Genomic DNA, 27285 nt, shown 5'->3' on the forward strand with positions numbered 1-27285 from the left:
AAGAATACCCAGAGATTCTTCATTCGATTACTGTAGGCCCAGCATTAACAAATTTGTATTCATACAGCAACAGTGTGATGAAAAAAGGCTCTAGCAAACCCCTAAGAAAAGTCAACTCCTACTCTGAAGACAAATGTTAAAAAGTTAGTATTATTCACTTTTTAAAATGTTTAAGATCATGAAAGGCTTATATAAAATATAATTTCTGAATCAAAGACCAACATACAAAACTGCAAATTCTATCTGAAAATGAAGGTATCCAGTATAGGAGAAAGAAGGTAAATGACCTTCCGAATTAAAGATGCCTCCGAGTATGAAATTCCTAATGGCTAAACAGTCAAAGTGCAGAAAATCATTTAAACAAAAAAAAGGCTATGAAGTTCTGGTTAACAGTCATTTTTTAAAGAGGAAAGTGAAAGCTGCGTAGGATTACAGATAATTCAAAACACAGAGGAGGGTTAGGGTTAAGGTAAAATACATTGTTGAGAATTTTTACTCCTCTGCAAAAATACATGTTTAGGTCTCTCTCAGTTTCGGGAACATCACTGGATGACACACAAAGAAAGACTTTTCATTTTACATTTGAAATATTCTTCAGCAAAAGGACTTAAACTCTCCATTTTAACGTTCTCTGACTAGAAAGCTCTCCAAAATGCTATCATTGATAGGAATCTAGAATATACAATATGTCCTTGAGATGTTTAAAAGGAATTAGCTGTCTCTTTCTCTAGACCTTACACGTTAAATTGAAAGCCAAGTTTTAGCCCATTTTCCATGTGCCTTTCAAGAATTTAAACTGCCCAGTGGAAACTCAGCCAGGACAACTTGCTCCATCAGAATGCTTTATAAATAATGAGGCGAGGTGTGTGAGAATACCACCAGTCCTCATGTTCCAGTTGCCAGTTTCTGGAGTGTGGTTTCTGTGCTATGGATTTTATATTTTTAAATTGGTAACATCAGGAATAATAAAGATCAGAAGAACAAATCTCCAAAGATTTGAGAAAGAGAACTGTGGCAGCACACTGCACTGGAGACAAGGGTAAGTGAGAGAGCTTGCAAAAGCCGTCAGAGTGTGGGCTCCAGAGCAGACAGCCTGGGTTTCAGTTCTAGCTCTCCGGTGTTCTAGGTATGTGACTGTGGGCAGGTTACTCAACCATCTGCCTTGGGTTTCTCATGTGTAAAGTAGGGGTAACGGGAATATCTAAATCTCACAGCAGATTAAATGAATGAGTACACGTAAGGCTCGTGGAAGAGCACCACAAGCTGTCCTGTATCTGGAGCGGGCGGGGCTGTCTGTGGTGGTGTTTGCGTTATTTTCCTAAGAGACGATCTTAAATAAGATGACAGTAGTTTAAAATTTAAACCTTAAAAGTTGGTGAGCATAAACCTTACTAAAAATCCCAAGACAACAGGTTTTATATGGAAAAGAGGGACCTGGCTTCTTTAAACACCAATTTCTCTTAATAAACATTTACCCCAAAATTACCATTAATAATTACCGATTAATATGGGAGATAAAATTAATTTTCTTACAAATCACCTCCTTCCCCGACAAAAAGTATTCTAAAAACCCCATCTACTATAAGCTCCTCTCTATCTTAAGAGATGTGACACTTTTTCTAGCTACAGAATCTTAAATCTCTATTCTTATTTTACATAATTTATAAAATGGGAGTTGATTTAACACTGGTCCACGTTACCTGCCCCCATACAAGACGTCTGACTCTATGCCACTTTTTAAAAATACAACTTTGTCTTCTTCCAATGTCAGACACAGAACCACTGTTATTCTCAAATGATTTAATTTTGTTAATGTATAGAGAATATACATTAATGATTTAAAGATCAAGATTACCCATGAGATCTAACAGAGAAACCTTAACAGATGTCACCAAGAAACAGTGATACCTACCACGACCTTTAAAAATATCTTCCTGAGATCTCTCTAGAAACAGATGAACTGTTCCTAAATTAAGCCATCTTTCTGGAAAATCAATCTGTCCTGCGAATAGCCTTATTGATTCAAATGCTTACTAAAAGAACTCAGTATGATAGAGTATCTGCCCAGATACATAATGTCCATCTAAAATATAATAAACAAGAGCCCTATGGTTTTAGTTAGAGGGGTATTTTATTTGCTGGTCAAGCTGTCTGTTCAACACCTGCTGTTATTACAGGTCATCTTACCAACTGTAAAATCATATGCTTCAGTTATTATAATAAAAATTTAAACTCTTCCAATATAAAATAATAACTGGACCAAATACAAATCATTGACAAAGAACTCATCTTTCTACAAAAAGAAACTGATCCACTTGACTGTCTCATTTTCTAAGCCTACCTGGGATTTATCTTGTTCAAGTCTTTTCTTCTGTCTGACAATGTCTTCTAGGTGATACACTGATCTGGCTACAACTGGGTCAATGTCAAACAAATCGTGTGACGTCAGCGAAGTTTCTTGCCGTAGCATCCATTTATAAAAAGGTAAGCCCAGGGGAAGGTCCACCTGAAAGAGAAGGTGCAAATATCACAACAGTCACACCAAGCTTCTAGCACTGCCTCAATTCTTTAAGTGACACTTCAAGAGGTCATTTTAAAAGGTCAAGTAATCCCCAGGGGAAAAAAACATATTTAAAGAACTGTTTCTCTCAGTACATGAAACTGTCCCCATTTAAACTCAATTTGGGGCTGATATTGTTAAAAAAAAAAAAATTCGAAACCTGAAGATTCCTATTGAAACACTGGCCCTAAAAAAGAAGTTTTCAATGATGGACATACGTTCTCCATAAGGACCTCAACACCAAGAGATGTTTAGAGGAGTCTTACTCAATTTTGGACCAAGTGAACTTAATTCCACTTCAGTCTGTATTATTGCATATTTGGAAGGAAGAATGTAGAAGACCAATTACTTATAACTAAAATGAAAAAATGGAACTTCAAAAATAACTGATTAACAGCACATTCTTTCAACAACAATGAAATTGTAAGCCTGACATCAGATGAAAACGTCTTACACATACTGACAAAGTATCTCAGAAAACATGAAGAAAAAAATGAAGAAAAGTCCAGAAACATTCAAACCTCTCTGTGAATACTAATTTTTTGGGTTATTTTCACTCCTGCACGTTAATGGAAATTTACTGCAGTTTAGCCACATGCTCATACTTTTCCTATTGAATTAAAAATCTAACTCAAACACTTAAAAATATATATAATTAAAACCACCCTTAATGTTGCCTGCTTCTCTGAACCCTTGCTACTAAAGGAACGGTCCACAGACTGGCACTTGGGTATCACCTGAATGCTGGTAAGAAAATGTGGAAACCTGGGCCTGACCCATGAACTGCTGAATCAAAACTGGCTTTTTAAATAAATTCTCCAAGCAATTCATATGCACATTAAGGTTTGTGAAGCAGTGTTTTAAAATATGGCATTAAATGCAGGGGATTAAGGTACCGTCACAGAACACAGGTACAAAAAAATTGTAGAAAAAAAGGTAATTCTATACTTACCAATCTGAAATCCATGATAGCCTTGGCCATTAATTTTCCTAAGAAGCGAAACTTCATCTTAACTTTTGCGATATGAGCTGGCTTAGCTGTCCTACCAAAGGGAAGCGCAAACAGGCCTTGGAGGTTTTGAATATACTTGGTCCCTTCTTGGCTTCCTATAAAATGAGTAAATCACCAAACTTTAGATGCTATTTCCCAAAACAAGACAGACCCGGTAATTAAGAACATTTAAGAAATTCAGTGTTCTCAAAATCAGATAGCAGATCACAGAATGAAGTCCTCTAGAGCTGGAAGGGTCTCCCTTATTTGATAAATGAGAAAACAAAGGTGAAAAGAAATTAGGTCAGAGAGCCAGGCCCTCTACTATAAGCTAAATATATATAATGAATTGTAAGGGCCCTTTACCTGAACTGAATAACAAATTGACTTAGTCACAGATTAGTATTACCTTTTGGATTACTAAGAGTTACTTCTTCCCCTCTCCAGAGACCCAAGTCAGCTCTCTGTAGTTCCTGAGATACAAGTGCATAAAACTCCAGTGTAGGCCCCAGACCTGTGCCAACCTACAGAGGAACATAAGTAGGACAAGTTAAAGTTTAGAATCTGTGCTGCCCTTTTTTTTAACCTGCCAACCTTTTGGCAATGGATACTAATAACAACTGTCTACCAGAATGTATTAGAGGTTATTTCCCAAACTGTCCTGTCTTCCCTCAGTCCAGGTCACCTGGAATGAGAACCAGCAACCCTTTACTATTTCCTGCTTCCTGTGGCCCCAACATTTTAATTGTATGGTTCAAACTCATATACTAATACGAGTACCCTTGCAGCTATATACCGTGCCCTCAGGGAACAGATGGCACTGTCTGGAATGGATTTCTTTCCCATTCTCTCTCTGGTGAACTGTTCCCCTGGAACCAACTCAAATGTCCACTCCTTAGGAGAAGCCTCTTTATCTGCCCAAGCAGTTACTTTGCTTCTTTTTCAGAACTTACATTTTGGCTACTTAAGTACTCACCACATTAGACTACCATGATTTCATTACATGCTTGCGTACCTCACTTAGGGGTAACTTTAATTCACCTTGTATCCATTGTAGTGCCGGGGCAAACACCAGCCATTTAATAGAGGTTTGTTGAATAAAACACAAAAAAAGGAACGTCTGGACCCACACCAGCACCCACATTATTCCTTCATGTTCTAACAAGGTCCTATCAGCTCACACCATAAATTAGATATGCAACTAAAGATAAGTTAATTCCATAGTTTATAAGCCTAATCTAACCACAGTCCTGTCAAGAAGGTTATATTTCACTTACTGATTACTTGTAAATAATGAGTATTATTGCACCATTAACACAGTTCCTTTCCCAATAGCTTAAAGGATCTGATGTAGTCCACAAAACAGTCAACTGTAACTTTCCAAACAGTGACCCGCTTGGGTCTGGCAAAGCTTTCTAACCCAGCTCCACGTCTCTGTCAGTACTCCACGGCTGTAACTGGCATCAGTATTCACCTCCTGCTGCAACCACAGCCTTGGAGCCACCCGTGATGCTTCCCTTTCTGGCGCCTTAACAACCCATCATTAAACACTGTAAGCCCCACCTTCAGAATATGTTCCAAACTGGTCACCACAGCATCTCTTATCTGGCCCAGTGCTAGAGGCTCCTAAGTGGTCTCTGCAATGGCGCTCTCCACACCTCATGTCCTACTCTCACAGCGTGAGAGTGGATCCTCATACAACCTAAGTTCACATCATTCCTCCACAGCCTCCAAAGGCTCCCCATCTCGTTCAAGCAAAAGCTCAAATTCTTAGCTTGGCCCGGGTGTCCTATGTGATCGCTTGACTCCTATTTCTAGCCACTGTCATCCTCCAACAGGCAGAGAATTCTGCCTCAGGGCTTTTGCTTCACTTTTCTTCTGCTAAGAGATAGCCTTTCCCCTAGACAGTAATGACTACTGCTCAAATGTCACCTCATTCCACCCTATCCTCTCCCCATCATGCTCTATCTTCTTATTTTGCTTTAGTTCTTCAGCACACATCCTACATATACATGTACATGAATGAATGAGTGTGTGTGTGTGTGTGTGTGTGTGTGTGTGTGTGTGTGTGTATCGGCCTCCCCAAACTAAAAGCTCCATGACTGTAAGGACTTTGTGTATTTTGTTCTCCACTCACACGTGAGCCTAGGAGGAAGGTAGGGAAAGAAGAAAAGAAAAAAACTGCAGTAACACCTGGTATCCACCAGATGGTGCTTTAAAGCCAGTTAATCCTAGCTCCTTTTAGCATAATTATCCCAGGTTAAACAGAAATCATAGATTAGATCAGCCTATTTCCTTCATCCAAATACTGTTACTGCTAACAGTAAAACAGACTTAACTTAAAATATTAAGTGACATGGGCAAAACTGTATACACTTTCATCCCAGGAAGCCTCTGTGAGGGTGGAAGGACCAGGTCACACCTGCTCTGGCGAGTCACCCCTGCACTGGGCTGGCCAGCAACCCCGCAGATAGACCTGACCTTTCCAGGAATCTTTATCCTACCCAGCCACTCCCTTAAAAAAAAAGGTAGGTGCTGTGGTTTTGCTTCATTTGTTTTGAAAGGAACGAGGAGACACAAAATTTGCCAGCCCCAAAGGTCTCTTTGGCATGCGGATTACTTACAGCTGAAAACAATCAAGGCCCAAAAGACTCAGGGAAGAAACTGACTTATACTCTCTAACTGCCTAAAAGAATTTTGATAAAGGGCCGGTTCCCACAACAGAGCTATCACCAGAGGTATCTGCAAAGAATATGGGCTAGGGATGGTGGGAGGAAAACAGGGCCTAGGGATCAGAGTCCACTCTGGGTCCCATTGTCTCTGCCTGGCCTGGCAAATATTTGTTTACCAAACATCTGCTCCATGTGGACTGCCTTCCTCCCCGCTTTGAAGTCCCAAACCACTACCCCCAACATCCTCTTCTGTCTTTGGCTGAAGACAGTATTTAAGAGGAGGGTTTTGGCCATTTTGGTGAGTTACTCAGACTTCCTGTGACCAGCCAGAAGAACCTAGGAGGGTAGAGGAAAATGTCTTCCAAAAGGAAGGAAAAGCATAAAGCTCTAGAAACAAACACAGAAAAACAAAAAAGTTTGACAACTTGTGTTATTTGAAACTTTCAAAGTCTTTCTCTTTCAAAAGCTAATGCTTATATACTAGCATATACCACGTAACAGATAACGTTGTGTTTTACACATTTTAGCATTTAATCACTTAAACAACATAATGAGGTAGGCACAGTCACCGTGCCCTTCGTTGGGTTACTACTGGGGAGTTTACATAACTAGCCCGACTTCATACAGCTAGTAAGTGGCAGCACCAGGCTCCCCAGTCCATGCTCCTAACCTTTCATCGTCCTGGAGGCATAGACCATGTGACAGGTAATGGGCTCAAGTGGTTTGCTGAGCCCAGAGACTGGCTTAGTTCCTCCCTGGCTTACCAGTCATCTCTATTCAAGAATGGAGCCCATTTTGTTCTGACATTTTGGTCAGGATTCTTCTAGAGCTAGTTAGAAAGGCTTCCTAACAGACACCAGCTGACTTGTACGGTTGAATCTGGTTGACAACCCGAGGCCCTAAGCATATATAAAGCCAGCACTCCAACCCTCCTTCCTCAATGAAGTTGGCTCACAGAATTTCTTCCAGAGTCATCAGGAAAGACCCATCAGTGAAAATCATAAAATTGTGATTTCTGTATCAGCATTTCAATCCTGACCCGTGGAACAATCAGCGTGATGCTATTCTGAACTTAAGTTTAGGTTTCATGTAAGACGCAATCTGAACAGGGGCATGAAGGATGAGAGAGTAAAGACGTTCATTCCTGACGAGAGAAAAATATGTTGGAGTAAAACAAAGTAGAAAAAGCGTGTTTAAATAACCAAGCAGAACAAGCTGGCTACAGCAAAGGTCTTACAGTTTCATGAGTAAGAAATTTGGACATGTAAACATATAAGAGCTGTATCCTCTGAGCAACAGGCATGACCGGGGTAGATTCAAAAGACCCAAATTTCTTATCCCAGCTTCCATTCCGTCTGCCTCCCATCCCCTCCAGAGCTACTCCCTTCTGCTCTTCACCACCAAGCCTGATCCTCTGTTCAAGCTACACCCTTTGATTCCTTAACTCTCCCCTCTCTTTCCTGAAACAGGCTCCTCATCTGAAAGGCTCATTCACTTGGTACCTCTACCACTCACTTTCCACACCCATTCGCACTCTGTCCTGCGTCCCCCCAACTACGCTGTGATCCTGGGAATGCAGGAACTCTGCCATAACCTGGATCCTGGCACTCTGTATACTTAGTACGTAACTACTTACAATTTTAAATTTGATGATTAAATACTGTCAACTATTCAAAAGTCTTAATGAGGAAGAGAAAATGCTTAAGAAAACGAGTGAAAAATCAAAGTCATGATTAAAATCACGTGGTTAACTACAGACAGCTTTGTAGATTAAACTGCTACATACACATAGTGCTCACCAAGAGCCCGGCACGGTTCTAACTCTTCACCACATGAACTGTCACAACTCTGAGGCTGTACTACAACCCACACTTCACAGAGAAGAAAACTGGGAGGCAGAGTTGTTGGCTTTTATAAATAAATAATAAGTAAATGGAGTATTTGGAAATGTCATGTCCGTAAGTTTCAGATGTCCAAAAACTTAAGTTTTGTCTTAAAAAAAAAAAAATTAAGATACTTCACTGCTGGTCCAGTGCGTTAAGACTCTGCGCTCCCAATGCAGGGGGCCCACGTTCGATGCCTGCTCAGGGAACTAGATCCTGTATGCGTGCTGCAGCTAAGAGTCTGCATGCCACAACTAAAGGAGCTCGCATGCTGCAACTAAGAATTCCTCATGCCGCAACTAAAAAAAGATCCCACATGCTGCAACTAAGACTCGGCGCAGCCAAAATAAATAAATAAAATAAATAATAAATAAATAAAATAAATATTTTTAAAGGAAGGAAAGTATCCCCAGGAGACTCAATACTTCAGAGTCAATTATAGAAAATCATTATTTTGAGTCTTTTGGCATACTGGCCTGGCTATTTAAAAACAACTCAAAAGAAACAAAAGAAAGATTAGAAAGAAAGTAAAGCTGTCTTTTTTCATGGGTGACATGACTGTCTACAACATGGAACAGCAAATTACAGCTCAGGCCCTACTGCCTGTTTTGTACAGTCTGTAGGCTAAGAATGGGCTTTACAATATTAAACGGTTGAAAAAAATCCTTGAATAATATCTCACAATGTGTGAAAATTATATGACTTCAAATTTCAGTGACTATCAATAAAGTTTTATTGGAACACAGCCCTGCTCATTCATGTTTGTATTGTGTACGGCCACTTTCACACTACAAAGCCAGAAGTGAGGAGCTGTGATGAAGACCACATGGTCCACAAAGCCTGAAACATTTATTATCTTGCTCTTCACAGAAAAGTTGCCCAAGCCCCGTATCTACAACAATCCTAAATGATCTATTTAAAATTTTTAGAACCAATAATTAAGTTATCAAGGTCACAGAAAACAAGGTCAACAAAGAAAACTTTACTTCTACAAACTAACAGCAACTGGAAATTGAAAAGAAAGAACAATATTATTTTCAAAACCATCAAAAACAAAAACAAAAACAAAAACAAAACAAAACAAAAAAAAAACCATCAAAAAACATGAACTATTTGGGAGGAACTTAATAAAACATCTACACGAGAGACCTCTAGACTGCAGTTATGAAGCATACTGAGAGAAGTTAAAGACCTAAATCAGAGAAAGGCTACGCTGTATTCACACACTGGAAGATTCAATACCATAAACATCAACTCTCTCCCAAACTGATCATGATTCAACACAAACCTAATCAACATCCCGTGAGAGACTTCCCTGGTGGCGCAGTGGTTAAGAATCTGCCTGCCAATGCAGGGGACACAGGTTTGATCCCTGGTCCGGGAAGACCCCACATGCCGTGGAGCAAATAACCCAGTGCGCCACAACTACTGAGCCTGTGTGCCACACCTACTGAAGCCTGCACGCCTTAGAGCCTGTGCTCAGCAACAAGAGATGCTACCGCAATGAGAAGCCCGCGCACCACAGTGAAGAGTAGCCCCCGCTCACCGCAACTGGAGAGAGCCCGCGCGCTGCAACAAAGACCCAATGCAGCTAAAAAAAAAAAAAAAAGAAAAACAAAAACACAAACTCAAAACAGATCATAGGCCTAAATATAAGAGCTAAAACTATACAACTCCTAACAAAACAAATAAGAAAAAATGTTTGAGACCACGGTTTAATGGAAATTTTCTTGGGATACAAAAAGCATAAACCAGAAAAGGAAAAAATTGATAAACTGGATTTCATCAAAATTAACAACTTCTGCTCTTTCAAAGATACTTCATCAGGAAATGAAAAGATAAACAACAGACTGAAAGAAAATATTTGCAAAACACTTATCTCATAAAGGACTTGTATGCAGAATGTATAAAGAACTCCTAAAAGCTCTGATAAAACAAAACCCAATGAAAAAGTGGGCAGAATTCCTGGACACTTCCTCCAAAGAAGATAAGAAATGAAAAGATAGTATCATTAATCATCAGTGAAATGCAAATTATAACTACAGTAAATCCACTAGAATAACTAAAATTAAAAAGACTGGCAATAACCAAGTTTTGGTAAGCATGTGAAATAACTGAAATTCACATACTACATTACTGGTGGGAAGGAAAAATGGGGCAGTTACTCTGGGAAACGGTTTGGTGTTTCATATAAAGTCAAAACATACCTTACCAAAAGACTCAGCCATTCAACCCTGAAGTATTTTGTATTTTACCCAAGAGAAATGAAAACATATGTCTACACGACGACTTGTACACAAATGTTCACAGCAGCATTACTCATAAGAGCTAAGAAAGTGGAAACACCTCAAATGTGCATCAACTGATGGTTAGGTAAACATATGATGGTATGTCCACGTAATGGACTATTACTATTATTCAGCAATGAAAGGAAACAAACTGATACACGCAACAACATGAATTAGCATTACACTAAGTGAAAGCAGAGTAACACAAATGGCTACGTACTATATGACTCCATTTATTATGATACTGTACAAAGACAAAACTGGAGGGACAGAATACAGATCAATGGTTGCCAGGGATTGGGGATGAAGGCTGGGGACTGACTGCAAAACGGTCTAAGACAACTTTCTGTGGTGATGGGATTTTTTCTTTATCTTGATGTGGTTGTGGTTATAGACTGTATACATTTGTCAACACTTAGAAATGTGTATCTTAAAAGTGTGCATTTATGATATATGAGTTGTAAATAAACCTGATTTTTTTAAAAACGCAGTTCAAACATTTTGAAAGTTATGTTTAAAGCCTTTCACTTTATCAACCTAAAGATTACACAAACACTTGCTATAATGCCAGGAAAAAAAAAACCCTTTTATTATGCAATTTAACCTCGAAAAATGGAGAACTTAGAACAAATGATTCAAGAGAAAACAGAGTACATCTCAAGTTTTGAGATAAATTTCCCAATCGTCTTTTAGAATTTCACAGGACCAAGAAACTCTAGGGACATCTTATCAAGAGCACAAGTCAACACAGCCTCATAAGCTCACCTCATTTTCATACTGAATTTCTAACATGGCCCGTGAGCTGCCGAGATCCTGCATCACAGACTCTGCTTGTTTCAGCAGCTCCTCTCTGTTCACAGTACGCTGCAAAGAAAAGTACAAATGTGAGGAAACTTTGATAAACAGGTGGCATTTCTCTCAGTGCAAAAAAAAAAAATCAATTCAATCGTTAAAAATTATTTCTTAAAAAAGAAGCACACCTCAGAAGAGGTTTTAAGACGTAGCTGCACTGCTATAAACATTGACAGCATCCTGCTGTACGTGAAGAAAAGCTAGATGTGAGTGTAGTTATTAGCTTGAGCCCATGGCAAATTCAGAAAATTCAAGTTGTTGAAGAAAGGATCTCTGTAACCTTCTCAAACATCAATGCAATTCAGGGCTGTGGCTCCATGAAATCTCGCTGTGTACATTTATAGTTTGGTGATGGAGAAATAGGTGTGGAGGTGACAGGTGAGCTGGAAACCTACTGGCTCTGACCAGCAGAGATCCTACAAGCACCACTGCAAATATCTATTAATGAGATGCAGGGGGATGAGAAAGGTCTTGATAGATTTCCAAATTCTACCTACACCTTATTTATGGAATCCTAATGATACAAATAAAGATAGGATTTAAGAACAATGTTTTTTTCTTTTGCTTCTCATTCCTCCCACTCCCCCTTTTTAAGCCATTACTAATGGCTTCTGTGAGACTTTTGGAGATAGAAGTTTGTAGGAAGACAGACTTGAATAAGAATCCTCAGCAAGAAAAAGGATGATGAACAAAGAAGTCCTAAGTAAAAGGCAGTGCGGTGTGAGAAGTGCAGAACTAGTCTCAGATGTAAATGGCCCAGGGCTGTGTGGTTTAGAGTTATCACCATGCGGCCAGGATTAGAAGCACAAGAAGATGCAGTCAGCAATACAAGGCTGACGGGTATAGAGACATGAACTAGATCAAGGATTTTGTTTGTCTCTTCTAATTGGTGTGATTTGCTAAGAGAATGATGTGGATTTGATTAATTCTACCTACTGCATAAAGGGATCAATTATAAAAGGGAGATATGGTTAGAGTTCTTAATTTAGAAAGGAAAGGAAGGAGGTCTCAGTGAAAAAAGAGAAGATTCTTCCTTGGCACAAGAGTTATGGAGACTGAAAGAGAAAAACAACTGTAGAAATCATTACAGAAACCGGGGTGGGAGGGAAGGACTCTTACTGGAGGATAAAGAAGAATCCCAAGAGATCCCAAGAGACTGATAGGAAAATATGGCTAACACATATGATAAGAAGGTAAGCAAAGAAGATAACTGTGACTAAGATAAGCCTCTAAACCAATAGGGATAATTAGATGCATCACATTTCTAGTTTATCCATTATCAGTATGACTTATCTTTAAATATTTTCGGGAGAAACTTACTTTTTTTCTATCCAATCTAGGTGCAACTCTGCTATCTTGAGAATCAGACTGGTTGATTTCTGGGTTGGTATCAAGTAATCTTTGCATTGCTCGGTCCCGATCAAATGCAGTTACATAAAAAAGCATTTGCCGGGTATCAAAAGGGAAGAAAAACGGGCTGTAAAAAGATGCGATATAAATTTATTAACTGAATTAGAATCAGAAACCATTAAAAAACCCTGGCTTAGAAACAACTTTTGATATGATACAGATTAATAATTATAATGTAACCAATAAAAATGGTCTACTCAACTAATTTTGAAGAATTTTCATAATTCTTGCATGAAATTTCTAAGTGATCAAGTAATAATGCATTAAGTAGCCATTCACTATGAAATCTGAAATTCAACCATTAAAATCAAGTCCATCCAAGATCATCTTTAATCTCCCAATGACATTCAGTAAGCATAACATGACTAGTGAAGGCGAAATTTTAAAATATAATCACCACCTCACCAGGTTGCCAACCCATCCCATTCCACATAGACACAAGTAATGGTTTCACTAAGTTCATGATTTTCCTCTGGGCTTTGGCATTTGTTAAGTCACTCAAAACTGCCAAAAGGCAGCTGCTTATCTTTAAAGAATGAACTCTGCAGTACCAAGGCCCCGCTGCGTCTTGACATATGATTTTGGCAGTTCTTGACACAGAACCGTCCAGAGCACTTCCTATGATTATCTAAGCATCCAGCATCTATTCTGTACAATATGAGTAGCCATGCAAGGATGTGGGCAGTGTGACTAAAAATCTCCCATTTAAAAATTTTCATTTTAATTCATCTAAACGTAAATACAGCTACATGTGGCTGGTGGCTCCCGTATCCATCAGTGCAGTCCTATAGTCTCCAAGAATGTAGGTCTGGACCCAAACAGGCTCAGAGAGAGAATCAACCAAACTCCACCTCTGGTGTCCAATTTTATGATGGAAGAGGGCTGAATCTCCTCACTAAAAATCCTTGTGTACTTCCCTATTTCATACATAAAGATACTATCAAGTAGACCTAGTGCCGGCCCCAGCTCATCTAGCCTGTTTGGATGCTGAAGCTACACAATTAAGCAAGCTATGATCAAAAATCGCATTAACTAAACACATTTAAATAGGTTTGCTAAAGACTATGTTTTTGTAACAAGATATATAAAGATCAACACAATGATAACACCCCCAAGCCCACCACTACAGAAGTGATTGTCTTACCAGGTTTTTCCTAGTTCAGTAAGCCATGTTGGGATGTTTCCCGTCATGATTACTAAAGGATCCTGAAGCTGCCTATTTGCTTTTGCTGTCAACTTACTGTTAATAAATTCACTAGTTGGGATAATTTCCTTGCACACTGCATTCTGTAAAATGTTAAAAAAAAAAAAGTCTATTATGTAGTAAAACATTAGGATTATAGTCACCATCGTTTCCTTTATTCCCAAATACGCGTGCAGAGTGCCGAGATTTCCCCTGCTGGTTTCCAACATACAGCTTCCTGTTGGTATGTCCCAACCTGAATGACAGCTTTCACAACGTACAGCTGAGACAGCCCAACCCCCACGCGCCACTGACATAGCGAACGCTTCATGCAGGGCCAGCTCCTTCACTCTTCCCTCCACTAGCGAAGTATCAAAGACAAGCATTCAACTTTCACTTGAATTTAATACACATCTTAAATAAATGAACTTTTAGCTAAAGGTACCTAAAGATTTTTTAACTAATAATGTTCAATTTTTATGTGGTAGCTTAATTTTATAAATTATAGCTAGAGAATATTTACAAGTCTGCCAAGAGAGCTAGGTCTGCCTAGAGAACTAAATTAAATGTATGTATATTTCATTATATTGCTCTTAAGACTACCGAGGTGGCAGTTTAATTCTTAAAAACAATAAAATAAAGCATAAATACTATTTTGCCTAGATGAATTTTTACCTAATGATGACACATTTGGGAGAATGCAAAATTTTTCTTGTTGATACAGCTTTTACAGTAAAATAGATTCATGTTTTTGGAGATTAAAACCAGCATGTTGAACGTTAATATTTCTAAAGTGGTATGATTGTTCAGAGCATTCTATAGTATTTTGGGGAAATATCAGTTGCAAAGACTAAGAAACTACTTAATATCCATCTTGCCCTGTAAAAACCACTTGCTCAAGTTATCGTATAAATACTACCACTGAAATATAAATGCAAAAGAAAATCTGACCATATTTTTAAACTCAAAATAGGTGACTTTACTGTATGAAGTATACAGAGCTGCTTTACGCTTTGTTCTTACTAACATACTGGAAGAGTATCTTTCATACATGCTGGGCTAGGATCTGTGCTGTTCAGCTGAATCATTGTTTCTACTTCTAGTACAACAGGAAACTGATCAAGCACTAGACAGACACTAAGAAAAAACATGTAATGGACAACACATCAGGGAAAAGTTCAAAAGTAGACAACATTACTCACATCATACAAGTAATACCAGTATCGACTGATGGCATGTAAAACTCTTAAAAGAAGAATCACATCTAATGAAGGGTCTTCAAAAGTTATATTTTCAGGTGGTGTGGGTATGAGGTAAACTTCTAAAGGATTTGATACTGACGGGCACACTCCATCTAGAGGGCAAAAGATCAAAGTTTGATCAAAGTGTTGATCAAAGTTAGAAACGCAGAGTCAACGAAGCCAGCATCATCTCAACATGCCTAAAAACAGTAACCACGAGTGGTTAAGATTTAACACTCGGTATCTTACTAGTAGAGTACTGACAGCTTGAACAATTTTTTTCCCCTTTTTATCTTATAGATAAATCATCCAGGCTTAGGAAAATTTCACTTTCTCTCCCATACTCATACATTGTAAAGGAGAAAAACTGACTCCTTTGCATTCCTCCTTTATATCAGAAAAATAACTGACAATAAAATGGCCAGAGAGGAGTAAAGAAAAGGTGTTTAAATTAAGTTCACTGTTACTGAAATTTCCTGGATTTTTTTATATCCGGTTTAAAATGGCCATGTAAGATAAACAAATACTCCCAAGTTATAAATCTGATAAAAATAAGATTTGGTTATTTAATCCAAGACTTAGGACATGATAGACTGTGATAGTTTCCAAGTAGGATCTGCAATTCCTTTGTTCTTAAATCTCATAAAGTAATAGCATTAAAAAAAAGAGAGAGATTGAAACTGTTGCCATTTACTTCTACCAAGCAAAGAAATTAAAAATCACAACACTATCTCTGCATAAAAGGGCAATTGTTTTAATACCAAAAACATAGAAAACAAATATCTCAAACACCCTTTTATATAGAAAAAACTGAGTTTTATGAAAAACAAAGTTGCTACAATGCCCTTACTTCTGTGGATCAGGGAAAATTTCATCAACAACACCAGTGTTTGGAAATCCCTGATAGGAGCTGGTCCCCAAGGACTGCAGCCTATTGGTAAGGCACTGTAACCATCTTATAAAAAAGAAAGGGAGAGGGGCTTCCCTGGTGGCGCAGTGGTTGAGAGTCCGCCTGCCGATGCAGGGGACACGGGTTCGTGCCCCGGTCTGGGAAGATCCCACATGCCGCAGAGCGGCTGGGCCCGTAAGCCATGGCTACTGAGCCTGCGCGTCCGGAGCCTGTGCTCCGTGGCAGGAGAGGCCACAGCAGTGAGAGGCCCGCGTATCACAAAAAAAAAAGAAAGAAAGAAAGGGAGGAAATGAGCAAAGTTAGACTGGAAGGAAATACTACAAAGGAAGGTAAGTCAATTGGGAGGTTTTACTACTTTCTGTAGTCATTTTATAACCTAGCAGAGCTTTTTATTCCTTCTATAATTGGTGGATCACACTATTATAATGAATAACAATAAAAATTGAGGGTCAACCTGCCAATGTTCAGCCTCTTCTTTAGTGCATATGCTCTACTAATGAAATTTGTTTTTGTTTTCATAAAAACATGAATTCTTCATGGAAAGAATGGTAAGTTTTCCCACAAATTCTTTCAAGATAACTTTTCACCTTCTAGACATTAAAGTCAAGGGTTCAATTAAAAGCAGCCAAGCATTTGTAGTAATTCATATTTTTATAAATTATATTAAAAGATTTTACTACTAGATATAAATCACTCTGTCAAAACCTTCAAGACAGGAAGACTACTGCCCCATGGTGATCTCCTTGCCCCTCTAGACATCACTTACCGTTCCACAACTCATCGTGCTTTTTTGCATTTCTAGGGGAAGTTTTTGTTGGAGCTGTTTGGGCTCTTCCTCTTTTGCCACCAACACAATCTTTATTGCTTTCTTCATCCTCTCTCACGGGTTTGTACCTAAAGTAATAAGAGTATGTAAACCCAAAGTAGATTTTAAAATGGCAAATTATTCTGCAAGGCCAAAGTGCAAGCCACAGACACCACAGAGTTACCAGAACAACTCTCTGAGGGCTATCCTCTCTCTCCCTAGTTGTGGATTTGGAGAACCGCCAATGGGACTGCTTCCTAGAAAAGATCACCTAGGAGGGGCCACCTGAGAAACTCCAGGGGGTGGCTCTGAGAAGAATCACCCTGTTTAAGTAAGTAGCAGACATTCACCAACAGTGCAGGAAGCTGCATCCAAATGCGTCTAAGGGCTCAGAGATGCCAAACTTCGTACTACCTAAAGGAACATCATCTTACGGAGACATTTTTGCCTTATTTAAAGACTTGAAATGAAGCTACTAGAAAAGTAGGTGCAAATTATGATTATTTATTGCCCAAACACATTTTCAAGTAGACTTAATGAGGAAGCTAAATATACACACATACACACACATGCACACACACAAGATGGAACATTTGAAGTGGCTTTTAATTTAATAAAATATTTTAATAATAAAACATAGAATTTAGAGTCCCCGCTCTCCTTATGCAAGTCAGCCAGTAACAGGAATTCCAAAACACACAAACAGTATCAATGTTGATGAAAAACCAAACAAAATCATTTTCAGACTTGCCATATTGTATGAGTTTTCGTCCAAATACCAGCTCTTCCTAGAGGATTGCTCTCATCATCCGTGGACTCCCGTTCATCTTCGGCCTGTATACTGAACTGCCGTACTGCCTGATACACAGTCATGTTATACGGCAGCAAATGTTCTCCGATGTAAAACTGTAGCCTGTGTCGTACATTTCCTGAATTTAAGAATTGAGCAGCCTAAATAAAGCAAAACAAAAGCCATTGAAGCTACAGGCCCTGAACTTTACACATTAAAACTTGGTAAGAACAGCACCTTACCAGAGACTCGTCTATTTCCTCATCAGAGCCATCATCGTCACTGTCTTCATCATCTTCTCTTACTCTTCCATACCCTAAGGACCCAAGAAGTCTGTTAAACTCCTAGCAATTTCATGTGGCAAAGAAAAGCCTATATATACTGGTTAAACTAACATATTCCTAGAAAAACATGTATATTACATTTTGATCTACAAAGCAGAAAGATTAAGAAAACTGTCAGATACAAAATGTGATTTCTATTACATTCCACCAGGATAAAGTAACTCATCACCCAATCAACCAAGTAAGCAGTCAATCCCTACAAAATTTCTACATACTACATATAAAATAAATGATGAGTACAGAAGTTCCTGATGCTAGGTTTTGACAGAAGCAGCAATAGGGAAATAATTTATATATCCCTTAATATTAATTTCATCCCAAATGTACACATAAACACACAATATACATGTACAGAAAGTACCTCTAACTACAAGGTATCTCTCGATTGCTTGCACCAAAGCCAGAGGGTCAATCTTGACAGGTCCACCCTTCCACTGCTTCACATTTGCACAGTCTGGATGTCTTTGTAACTGGCATTTTAACTGATGTGTGTTGAAAAATTTTAAAGCCTGTGATCCTCTGTTGAGAGAAAAGCTCAAGATAATTTATGAAAAAAAAGTTATTCTATTATTTTCAAAACCAACATACACTAACTAAAATAAAAGCAAGATAATACAAACTCTGCATTTTTCTTGAGACACAAAGTAGCACTTACCAGTTATGTATATAGTAAAGCCAGCAATTCCAAGTTATTGGAAAAAACTTTTTATGATAAAATAAGAAATAAAAGAGGATGTGTACGCATGCATATGAAAACGTTAAATCAACCTTCCATCTCTGTCCCACCATGAATCTATGTAAGCGGAAATATCTCACGATCAAGATTTAATTATTTCCGCAGGATAAAAATTCCTGAACCATTCGGGCATGCTCACTTCTGCAATATTTTGCCATTGCCTACTAAATCCTATTTATTTAAAAACAAACAACAAACCCTCTCATTTTTGCTTTCAAAGATTTCAGCTACAAAATTACTTTAAAAACTAACCTTTAAATTTTACTTTGCTATAGTCTTTTGAGTGAAGCAGTTTAATAGCTATACCAGTCTAGACCTGGTAATGATATTCAACTGCTCATTTCTGAAAAGGTCTGGCAAGAGTAAGACGAGTTTAAAATGCAGTTATCTACAAGGTTCCATAACGCATGCAAACAGGGGTGTGGGAAAGAATATTCCATTATATTGGTATATACATATGTAAACAGACATATTTTACACAAATTTAGATAAAAATGTAAAACACTATGGTTTTCTCAAATATATTTGAAAGTGTCCCTTTATTTCATAAAAATCTTCCAGGACAGTTTAATAATCAAAATTAAATACCACTCTCTACATTAAATTTCAAAGCAGAAAAAAATCTAGTCCACACTGATCACTTCATTATTCAATAATGCATACTGTTTTAATTCAGTCAGAATTTTAAATATCTTTAAAACACACCAGACTGTGTTTTTTAAACCCAAACTACTTTTTAAAATTTTCTAGGCAACTAGTCATAATATTCCAGGAAGCACGTAACATTCCGTAAGAACACAACAATGAACTTAATGAATTCTTTCTGCAGCACTTCATGAGTCCTGTAAAACTACTTTATTATGGAAAAAAAATAAACTTATTTGTTAAAGCCCATCAAAATGCAAAGTTTTTGCAAAACCACTTATAATGAAATCACATTATTGCACAGAAAGTAAACATTTTATTATCCATATCTACAAACTTCTTGGAGAAAAGCTTTATATATTAAAGTACATCAATTTAAGGAAAACTAAGCCTATTACAACTTTCCAGCACAAGTTGGTTTTATATTTTCAAAACATCATGTTTAAGATACGGGGTACGACTTTATGGATAAAAATTATTTGATTCACACTTTAGAATATTTAATTTCTGCGGTCCTTATAGATGAATGTTCTTTGAGCAGACCAAGACGTCACTAGACCTCTTGCCACCTTACCTCAACAAAATAAAGCATAAAGTCCAATGGCAAGAGCACACCTAGGCAATGATCCTTACCTGCCTCCTGTGCCATTTCCACTCGGAAAGTCATGCACTTTGACTGGAAACTGTTCCATCTGGCTGAGGCAGTTGTTCATCTTGTGAACTAATGCCAACAAAGGTGCATTACCCACTGGTTCTACTCTTCCAATGGGCTCCTCTCCAGGAAGCTGAAGTTATAAATAAACCAATAGGTTAAGCAAGGCCTCATGAAAATGGAATGCTCAACAAGAAAATTTAATAGGCAGTTTTACAAGATCTAATCTACTGAACCTTTTTTGATGGATTTGGTTAGAACACTGTTTCCAAAGAAATTATTTCAATAAAGACATTCTTTCTGTACAGGCCCACAATCCCATATTCACAATTCCTAAGTCCAAAAGGCTTGAAAACACAACTCATTTAGTGGCAAAACCTGACTCAGATAGACACAAGGCCATTTGGAGTCTTTATTCAACCTTTATTTAGTAGGAATAGTCCTATGTTTTGCTGCAAAAATATTTAATGTGTACAAAGTACTGTTCAGAATCCACTGGGGATATGTCAGGTAATACATGCTGTATATACTGTATGGTAGAACTCGTGAAACCCATCCAGCCCCAAGGAGTTTCAGATAAGAGATTACAGACCTGCACATAATTTTAAGCATGGTATGAAACTATAGCCAATATTGCTACACATCTAATGATTCTCAAATAAACATCAATTCTGCTTTAGGTAGCTGCACAAGTTAAAATAATATAAGCAATGCCTGCAAACACTGAAAAGACATGGTGACACAGTTTCACACAGGAGACTTGTCCTTAGCCCTATTACACAGCTGAACCAGAGAATCTTCCCTAGGGATGCCTTCTCTTAAGCCATATGAACAAGCAGAGTGATGTTGAGTCAACAGTGTTCAGGTTACTCTCTTGCTCTCACTCACTGAGGGTGAAGGAACTGAAGCTGCTCTGTGGCTTCTGGTCTCATAATCCACATTATAAATGGTGATTAAGTACTCTTCAATGCAATTGTTAGTTCTGTGTTTTACATACAAAATAGAAATGTATATGTGTCTACTCTATCTTATGTCTATAGCTACACTATGTCTACTGTATTTCCCTTAAAAAAATATACTGCAAACTGCAATATGTTTAAAAACAGATATTGAGAATAAAATACATTCACAAGTGAGAGACTACTATTAATGGCTTGCCTGACAGAAAAACAAAGACTCAACGTTCATCAACCACAGAACAGGCCCTTGCTTCAAGTCACCATTTCGTTGTTTTATTATTTACCTGATGTATAAAAGACTAATGAATCCAACTGTGTATAATAAGCAAGCTAAACACTTTACCTCAATATCTTGACCAAAAACTACTCGAAATTACTACTGGGATGAAAATATACACACTAGTGAACAACGACGCTTAAAGTAAGACACACAGGCATTATTATTAGATAACTTACCGGAGAAGAAAAAAATACATGAAGGAATCTCTTTAATCTGATCTCTCTGCTCACAGCATCCTTTTCGCTTTTAGATGTCAAATAAAGCAACAGCTGCTTCACAAATCCACTATGTTGGATTTCAAATGATGAAACATCTGACTCTGAGACTATGCTACGGATTTCTACAAGGCACTCAGCTCCACCATCCACCTGAAAGAGTTGAAAACAATATTTACTGATTTAGACAGCCTTTACTAAATGCACAATTCACATTTCCCCAAAAGCAACTGGATACTTTCTTAACACCTTTAAAAAAGAAGGCAGGGGCAGGTGGTGCATTCTTGGTAGAGCTTTGAAAAATAACACCTTACCTACACACACATTCACAAAATGTTACTACTTCATGACAAAAAACCAGTATCCATACTAACATTAAAAAAAAACAAAAACCTTCATATTCAACCAATGGAATTGTGTTAAAAAATAAAAAAAAGACAAAGGATGAGAATACGAATGGAGGAATGGAGCTACAATACCAAAATGAAAAGAGATATAACAAGAGTTCAAGGTATGGCTTTACATTAGTACATTTAAAGTATGAATGAAACAGACAACTTCTTGGAAAACATGTACTACGCATATTGCTCAAAGTATATCAAAAATGCAAACAGAGTCAAATGAAACACAAAAGGCTTAGTTATTACATCTCTATCCTCTCTGAGTACTCTCAGGCCACAGGTAAAGAGGGGTTAAGGAAGGTCTTCTCAATGCTAACACCTGTAGCTGAAGAGGACTGAGAGAAGAGATGTGCTTGAGGGACATTTCTAAAGTCTCTTCGTTTGTCAAGAAATAAGGGAGGTGAAGGAAAGAAAGTCAAAGACCAGATGTCTAGCCCATCTAATGATAAAATGATGCACAAAAAGTCAAGGGACAAGTTAAAGAAATGTCAGCAGCAAAGGTACATGTCTGGCTAAAAAGCTAGAGAGTCACCAAGGAAAAGAAGAGCAGGACGGAAGAGACGCCGGAAGAGACAGAAGTGAACCAGCCAGATGCACCAGTCACGGTACCTGGAGGTTGAGTTGTTCGGTTGCAGCACAAAGTCTCTGAAGGACATTCAATGCAGGGTTGCTTCCATCCATGTTCTCAGAACTGAAATAACGCTCTACAAATTTATGCGCCTGCTCTTTAATCCAACCTTTGATTTTTTCTCTGCCAGAAGGAAAAAGATATTAAAGTCTCAGTGTACACAGAAAGGATTTCAATTATAACTTCTGGTCAAAGGCAAATAGTTGCTACATTTAAAATCCTTTTTGGCCTATGCTTATAGACTAGTAAATTCAGATTCCACATTAACCCAATTAAGTTTCAGTTTGAAAATGGGCTAAGATATACCTAGAGAAATGCACAGGTACTTAAAATACATTTCAGGTCATTACATGAAGACCAAAGAAACAGTTCTAACTTCTAGGGACTCTACAACCTAAGAGTTTCCTGAGTGTTCACCTGAAAGCAATTTTACATGACTGTTCTCTAAGGTACAGACATATCTGCACTGTCCTTTATTTATGTTCCCTGGAGAGCTGAAGTAAAGAACTATAGAAAAGAAACATCCACCTATTAGGTGCACAATTAGCTATGACAGCTGAGACCTCGCTGTTTAAATTACAAATTCTGATGGCTTCAGAAATCTATTTGCTTAATTATTTTTATTAACTTAAGTTCAGCACCACCAACCAACCAAAGCAATCAACCAAACAAAAAGAACTTCCTTGTTTTCCCAATGGAATTTGATTTTTTTAAATGTCTTATTTGCAGAAGCAGCACTCCTTGCTGGTATGTTACACCCAGAGCCAAAAGACAAAACAATCCATAGGATTTTAAAGAAATAATTTTTTAATGCCATAAACTGGTGTGAAATCGTTGAGCTGACAGAATTCTAAGTTTCTAAAAAAGGGCTCTGCTCTAAGAGCCTTACCTTCCATTGTAAAGGGTAGAGGAGGGTTATCATAAAAGAGCGCGCACGTATGTGTACAAAAAATACGTCCGCTTTCTTTTTCTAGAACAGAACTACGGGACAGGTTCAATGGGAAACCTATTTGTTTGGCTCTGAACATACACAACTCCCAAGTAGACATGTTGAAAGGAATTTTAAAATGTGAGACTGGAATGCAGGACAAAGCCAGACACAGGGTTCAAGAATTGAGAATCGGCTCCATCCTTGAGCTATGCTGCCACCTCTGAGCATAAATTAAAGATCTGTGTCCATGTTTCATCTCCATATAATAAATATGCTGACCGAAAAATGTGAAGTTTTTCTGACCTGAGAACAGAGGTGACACAGAACCCCCCACCTTACCTGTTATTGGATATGGTGTCCTTTGAGGCGGCCCTGGCAAGACCACTAACTCCCGCAGCTCGGGCCGGTTCAATGTTGTTGCTGTGAGACTGTGCGCTTAACCTTCCCCACGTTTTTGGATTCAAGCTTGCCAGGAAAGAAGATTTAGGTGACTGAGTAGTGGTGGGGCTTTTAGCTATGAAAAGAGAATGATGATTAAATCATTTCAGTGCAATCGATGAAAACCAACTGAAATTTAAGATTCCCACTCTTAATAAATTAGCTAAAAGAACTAACAACACTGGGAATTCAGGAAACTCAGGCATGCTTCAAAGCTATCAGCAATTTTAATGAAGTATGTATCCTTAACTGCTACCACCTTTCCCTTTACTGCCTCATAGTTTCATCACAAAAATTACCTTGATTGTCTACTTTGTCATCATCTCTTGGAGGTGAATACTTTGGCCTTCTTGATCCTCGTTTTGGCAGTCGTTTTCTCTTTAGAACATCACTTAATCGACTGTCACATGGGAAAACATGGGATAAGTTTAGCACTTACCATGATTTAGTATCATCACTCATTTAAAAGCAAGCTAAAATGGCAGAATATTGTTATAACAGGGTATTTTTCATTTAGTGATTATTTAATGCCAACTCTGCACCAATGTTCTAGAAGTGTACAAGACACAGAAAATGATTAGTTCAGAAAATAGCTAGCTATTTGACTATACTGAACTACTAAAAAGAAAACCAGGGACTTCCCTGGTGGTGCAGTGGTTAAGAATCCACCTGCCAATGCAGGGGACACGGGTTTCAGCCCTAGTCCGGGAAGATCCCACATGCCGTGGAGCAACTAAGCCCGTGAGCCACAACTACTGAAGCCCGCGCGCCTAGAGCCCGAGCTCTGCAACAAGAGAAGCCACCGCAACGAGAAGCCCACGTGCCACACTGAAGAGTAGCCCCCGCTCGCCGCAACTAGAGAAAGCCGGCGCACAGCAACGAAGACCCAATGCTACCAAATATAAAGAAATAAAGAAATTAATTAATTAATTTAAAAAAAGAAAACCAAATAGAATATCTCATTAATCCTGTGTTAAACTCCAATATTAAATGCAGTACATACATAAAGCACAGGAAACAAATATGCAATGCATAAACTAGAAAAAGAATATGTTAAATTTGGGTACCTTATTTCTTCCCTAACCTAAATGACAATAAGTAAAATATACATAGCATTGAGTGTTAATATTATCAAAATACTTTCCAATATTACCCAAAGGAATTTCATGGTGTGTAATGGCAATAACATCCTAAATGAATGCATTTATAAGTACTTTTTTAAAAAATTCAAAATTATCTGTAAACAAATGTGGCAAGTGATAGTCTCAGTAGCCTATTTTGAATTAGAATATATGAAGCAGAACGTATGTAGCCTTTGCGTACTATTTTCACTATCTTTAACACCACTAGAAATAGTTTAAAATATCATCCTTCAAATAACAAAGCTACATAAAGTGGGGAAGAAGAAAAAAAGTTCTAGTTCAGTTGGTCTATGACCCAAGTAAGAAAAAGTTTGAAAAAAATATTTAAAGTCTTCCAACATCTGACATGTCTCCTGAAAACACTTAACAGTGTGATCAATATACCTGACGATCAGGACAAGTGAACTTTCAAGGAATAAACTTAAAGTTAAACAATTCCACCTTTACGAATTTATATAAACTTTTCATTTAAAACCATATTAGAAGAGAAAGGAATCACTTAAAACTCTGAAAGTATTTTAAGAAAAAGGTCCTTTCCTCTTTCTTTAAGAGTATCAACTGTCAGAACCTATAATCATATAGGTTCTTGCATTGCATATTTGTTTCATATATTTTACGTATGTAGCTCAGAAATACGGCATTTGTCTGAGCTGCATCATATTTTACCAAGTGCCTGTGCTATAATATAGTATTGGGCTGGCCAAAAAAGTCAGATCGGATTTTTCTGTAACATCTGCAATGACTTAAGGTTACTGCAGCAGCTGGGGGAGGGAGCGGGGCTCGGGAGGAAGTAGAGAGGCAGGCAAGGCTGGGAGGGAAAATGGCAAGATAATCCAACTTGAAAACAGTGAAGGTGGAGGGTCTCTGGCATTCTCAAACTCCTTGGACTGTGCCCACTACATGGTACCACTTAAACCCAGCAGCTTCCTAAAATTAACAGTGGCTGTGCCAGAAGTCACAGAACTGCCAAATTCATACTTAAACCAGGCTGGACAACTGCCACCAAGGGGCACCAAAAGCAGCTGGGGTTCGGAGTGGGCTAGCTTCACAGGACAATGCTACCTTGCAGCTTGTAAGATTAAATGTTTGGACCCCACTTATTAAGTATAATGTTTTACCAAGATCTACTTTTCAGCTTACATCAAAGAAACAAAAACGCTTTTAGAGTGTGACTTGTTTCAACACAACAAAATGAAAACCAACACGAGGGTTTGGTAATGTTCTCAGCAGCACAGTACAACAAAGGAATTAAAAAAGAGGTGGAAGCAGAGAACTTAGAACTCTCATTTGCCTTTATTAACAGCAAAAGTTCCCATATGCCAGTTAAAGATAAATGGGAAATCGGGATCTTCTTTCCTTTACAGTCTAAAAATTCCGATTTTTAATATTTTTCACTATATTAAATATCTGGATTTCTTAAAGCTGGTATGTATGCTGCAATATAGTAAATAATCGCAAGATTATGAAATCAGAAATGAGAGCTCAAATCCCGCATCTGTAAAATAAGTACATGACACTATACCAGTCACTTAGCTTCTCTGAGCCTTAGTTCCCTTGTATGGAAACACCATGTATCTCTTGTGGTTCCTAAACATGGCTCAATACAACAGGTTTCTTCCCATTCCCATTAAATATCTAACACAATATACATGGAAAAATAGAAAACGTACACTCTCCATAATATTTTACCATTTACTTCCCTGTGTGAGTCTCAGGTACCAGGGCAGAGTTAAAGGCAAAGAGCACAAAAATCGCTGCAAAACTCTGACTTACCCTTGAGGGCTCAGGTCTAAGGAATCATCTCTGCTGTGCTGCAAGCTGGGGGATCCCAAGTCAGCTGAGGCGTTAGTGGCAGCCGTGGCTGTTCCGCTGCTGACAGACGTCGTGGACCCCAAGGATCCTGACCCATTCGTACATGCCTTTGGTGGACTTGTCAACAACGATTCCGATTCTGCTAAGTGTTTTACTTGATGCATTACACCTTTACAGAGCAGAGATTAAAGAGAGTATGTGTTAATCAGGACCACCTCCCCACCATTATAAGATCCCTAAATGCTAACACGGATTCACAAGGAATGAATAAAAAGTACCCGGCAAATAGGAAAATAACTTTAGGTGCCAGAGTCTTCAACTTGACTCCAAAGAAAAGTAGTAGGCAAATTCAAAATTAAAGAAAAGATATTTATACTGTCTGCCAATACTCAAAACCCGAATGTAGGATACGTAATGGGGTCACATGTAAATTCCTACTGGAAATAAAATACCCTTTATAAAAACAATAAGCAATTACAGAAATGCAGTGCACCTGTGGCTTGATAGCCAGAAGGAA

At 38.1% G+C, this 27285-nt stretch overlaps 1 protein-coding gene across 15 annotated transcripts in view; it reads right to left on the minus strand.

Annotated features, from left to right (window-relative positions):
* Positions 1 to 27285, minus strand: part of TRIP12 (thyroid hormone receptor interactor 12) — a 151224-nt gene that overhangs the window by 10144 nt on the left and 113795 nt on the right. For 11 of the 15 annotated variants that reach the window (XM_079924526.1, XM_079924535.1, XM_079924532.1 and 8 more), the window contains 17 exons: positions 26730 to 26937; positions 24114 to 24214; positions 23716 to 23890; positions 22427 to 22568; positions 21378 to 21569; positions 19944 to 20095; positions 18291 to 18463; positions 17828 to 17901; positions 17547 to 17746; positions 16757 to 16884; positions 15042 to 15193; positions 13801 to 13943; positions 12567 to 12723; positions 11160 to 11258; positions 3961 to 4075; positions 3513 to 3667; positions 2342 to 2506 (listed from right to left, as the gene is read on the minus strand). In XM_079924526.1, the coding sequence (XP_079780652.1) occupies positions 2342 to 2506; positions 3513 to 3667; positions 3961 to 4075; positions 11160 to 11258; positions 12567 to 12723; positions 13801 to 13943; positions 15042 to 15193; positions 16757 to 16884; positions 17547 to 17746; positions 17828 to 17901; positions 18291 to 18463; positions 19944 to 20095; positions 21378 to 21569; positions 22427 to 22568; positions 23716 to 23890; positions 24114 to 24214; positions 26730 to 26937 (2531 nt within the window). The remainder of the gene's footprint in view (positions 1 to 2341; positions 2507 to 3512; positions 3668 to 3960; positions 4076 to 11159; positions 11259 to 12566; positions 12724 to 13800; positions 13944 to 15041; positions 15194 to 16756; positions 16885 to 17546; positions 17747 to 17827; positions 17902 to 18290; positions 18464 to 19943; positions 20096 to 21377; positions 21570 to 22426; positions 22569 to 23715; positions 23891 to 24113; positions 24215 to 26729; positions 26938 to 27285) is intronic. The other 4 variants (XM_079924530.1, XM_079924529.1, XM_079924527.1 and 1 more) reach the window with 1 other exon arrangement.

Source organism: Stenella coeruleoalba (genome assembly GCF_951394435.1).
Source record: "Stenella coeruleoalba genome assembly, chromosome: 6".
NCBI classification, from domain to species: Eukaryota; Metazoa; Chordata; class Mammalia; order Artiodactyla; family Delphinidae; genus Stenella; species Stenella coeruleoalba.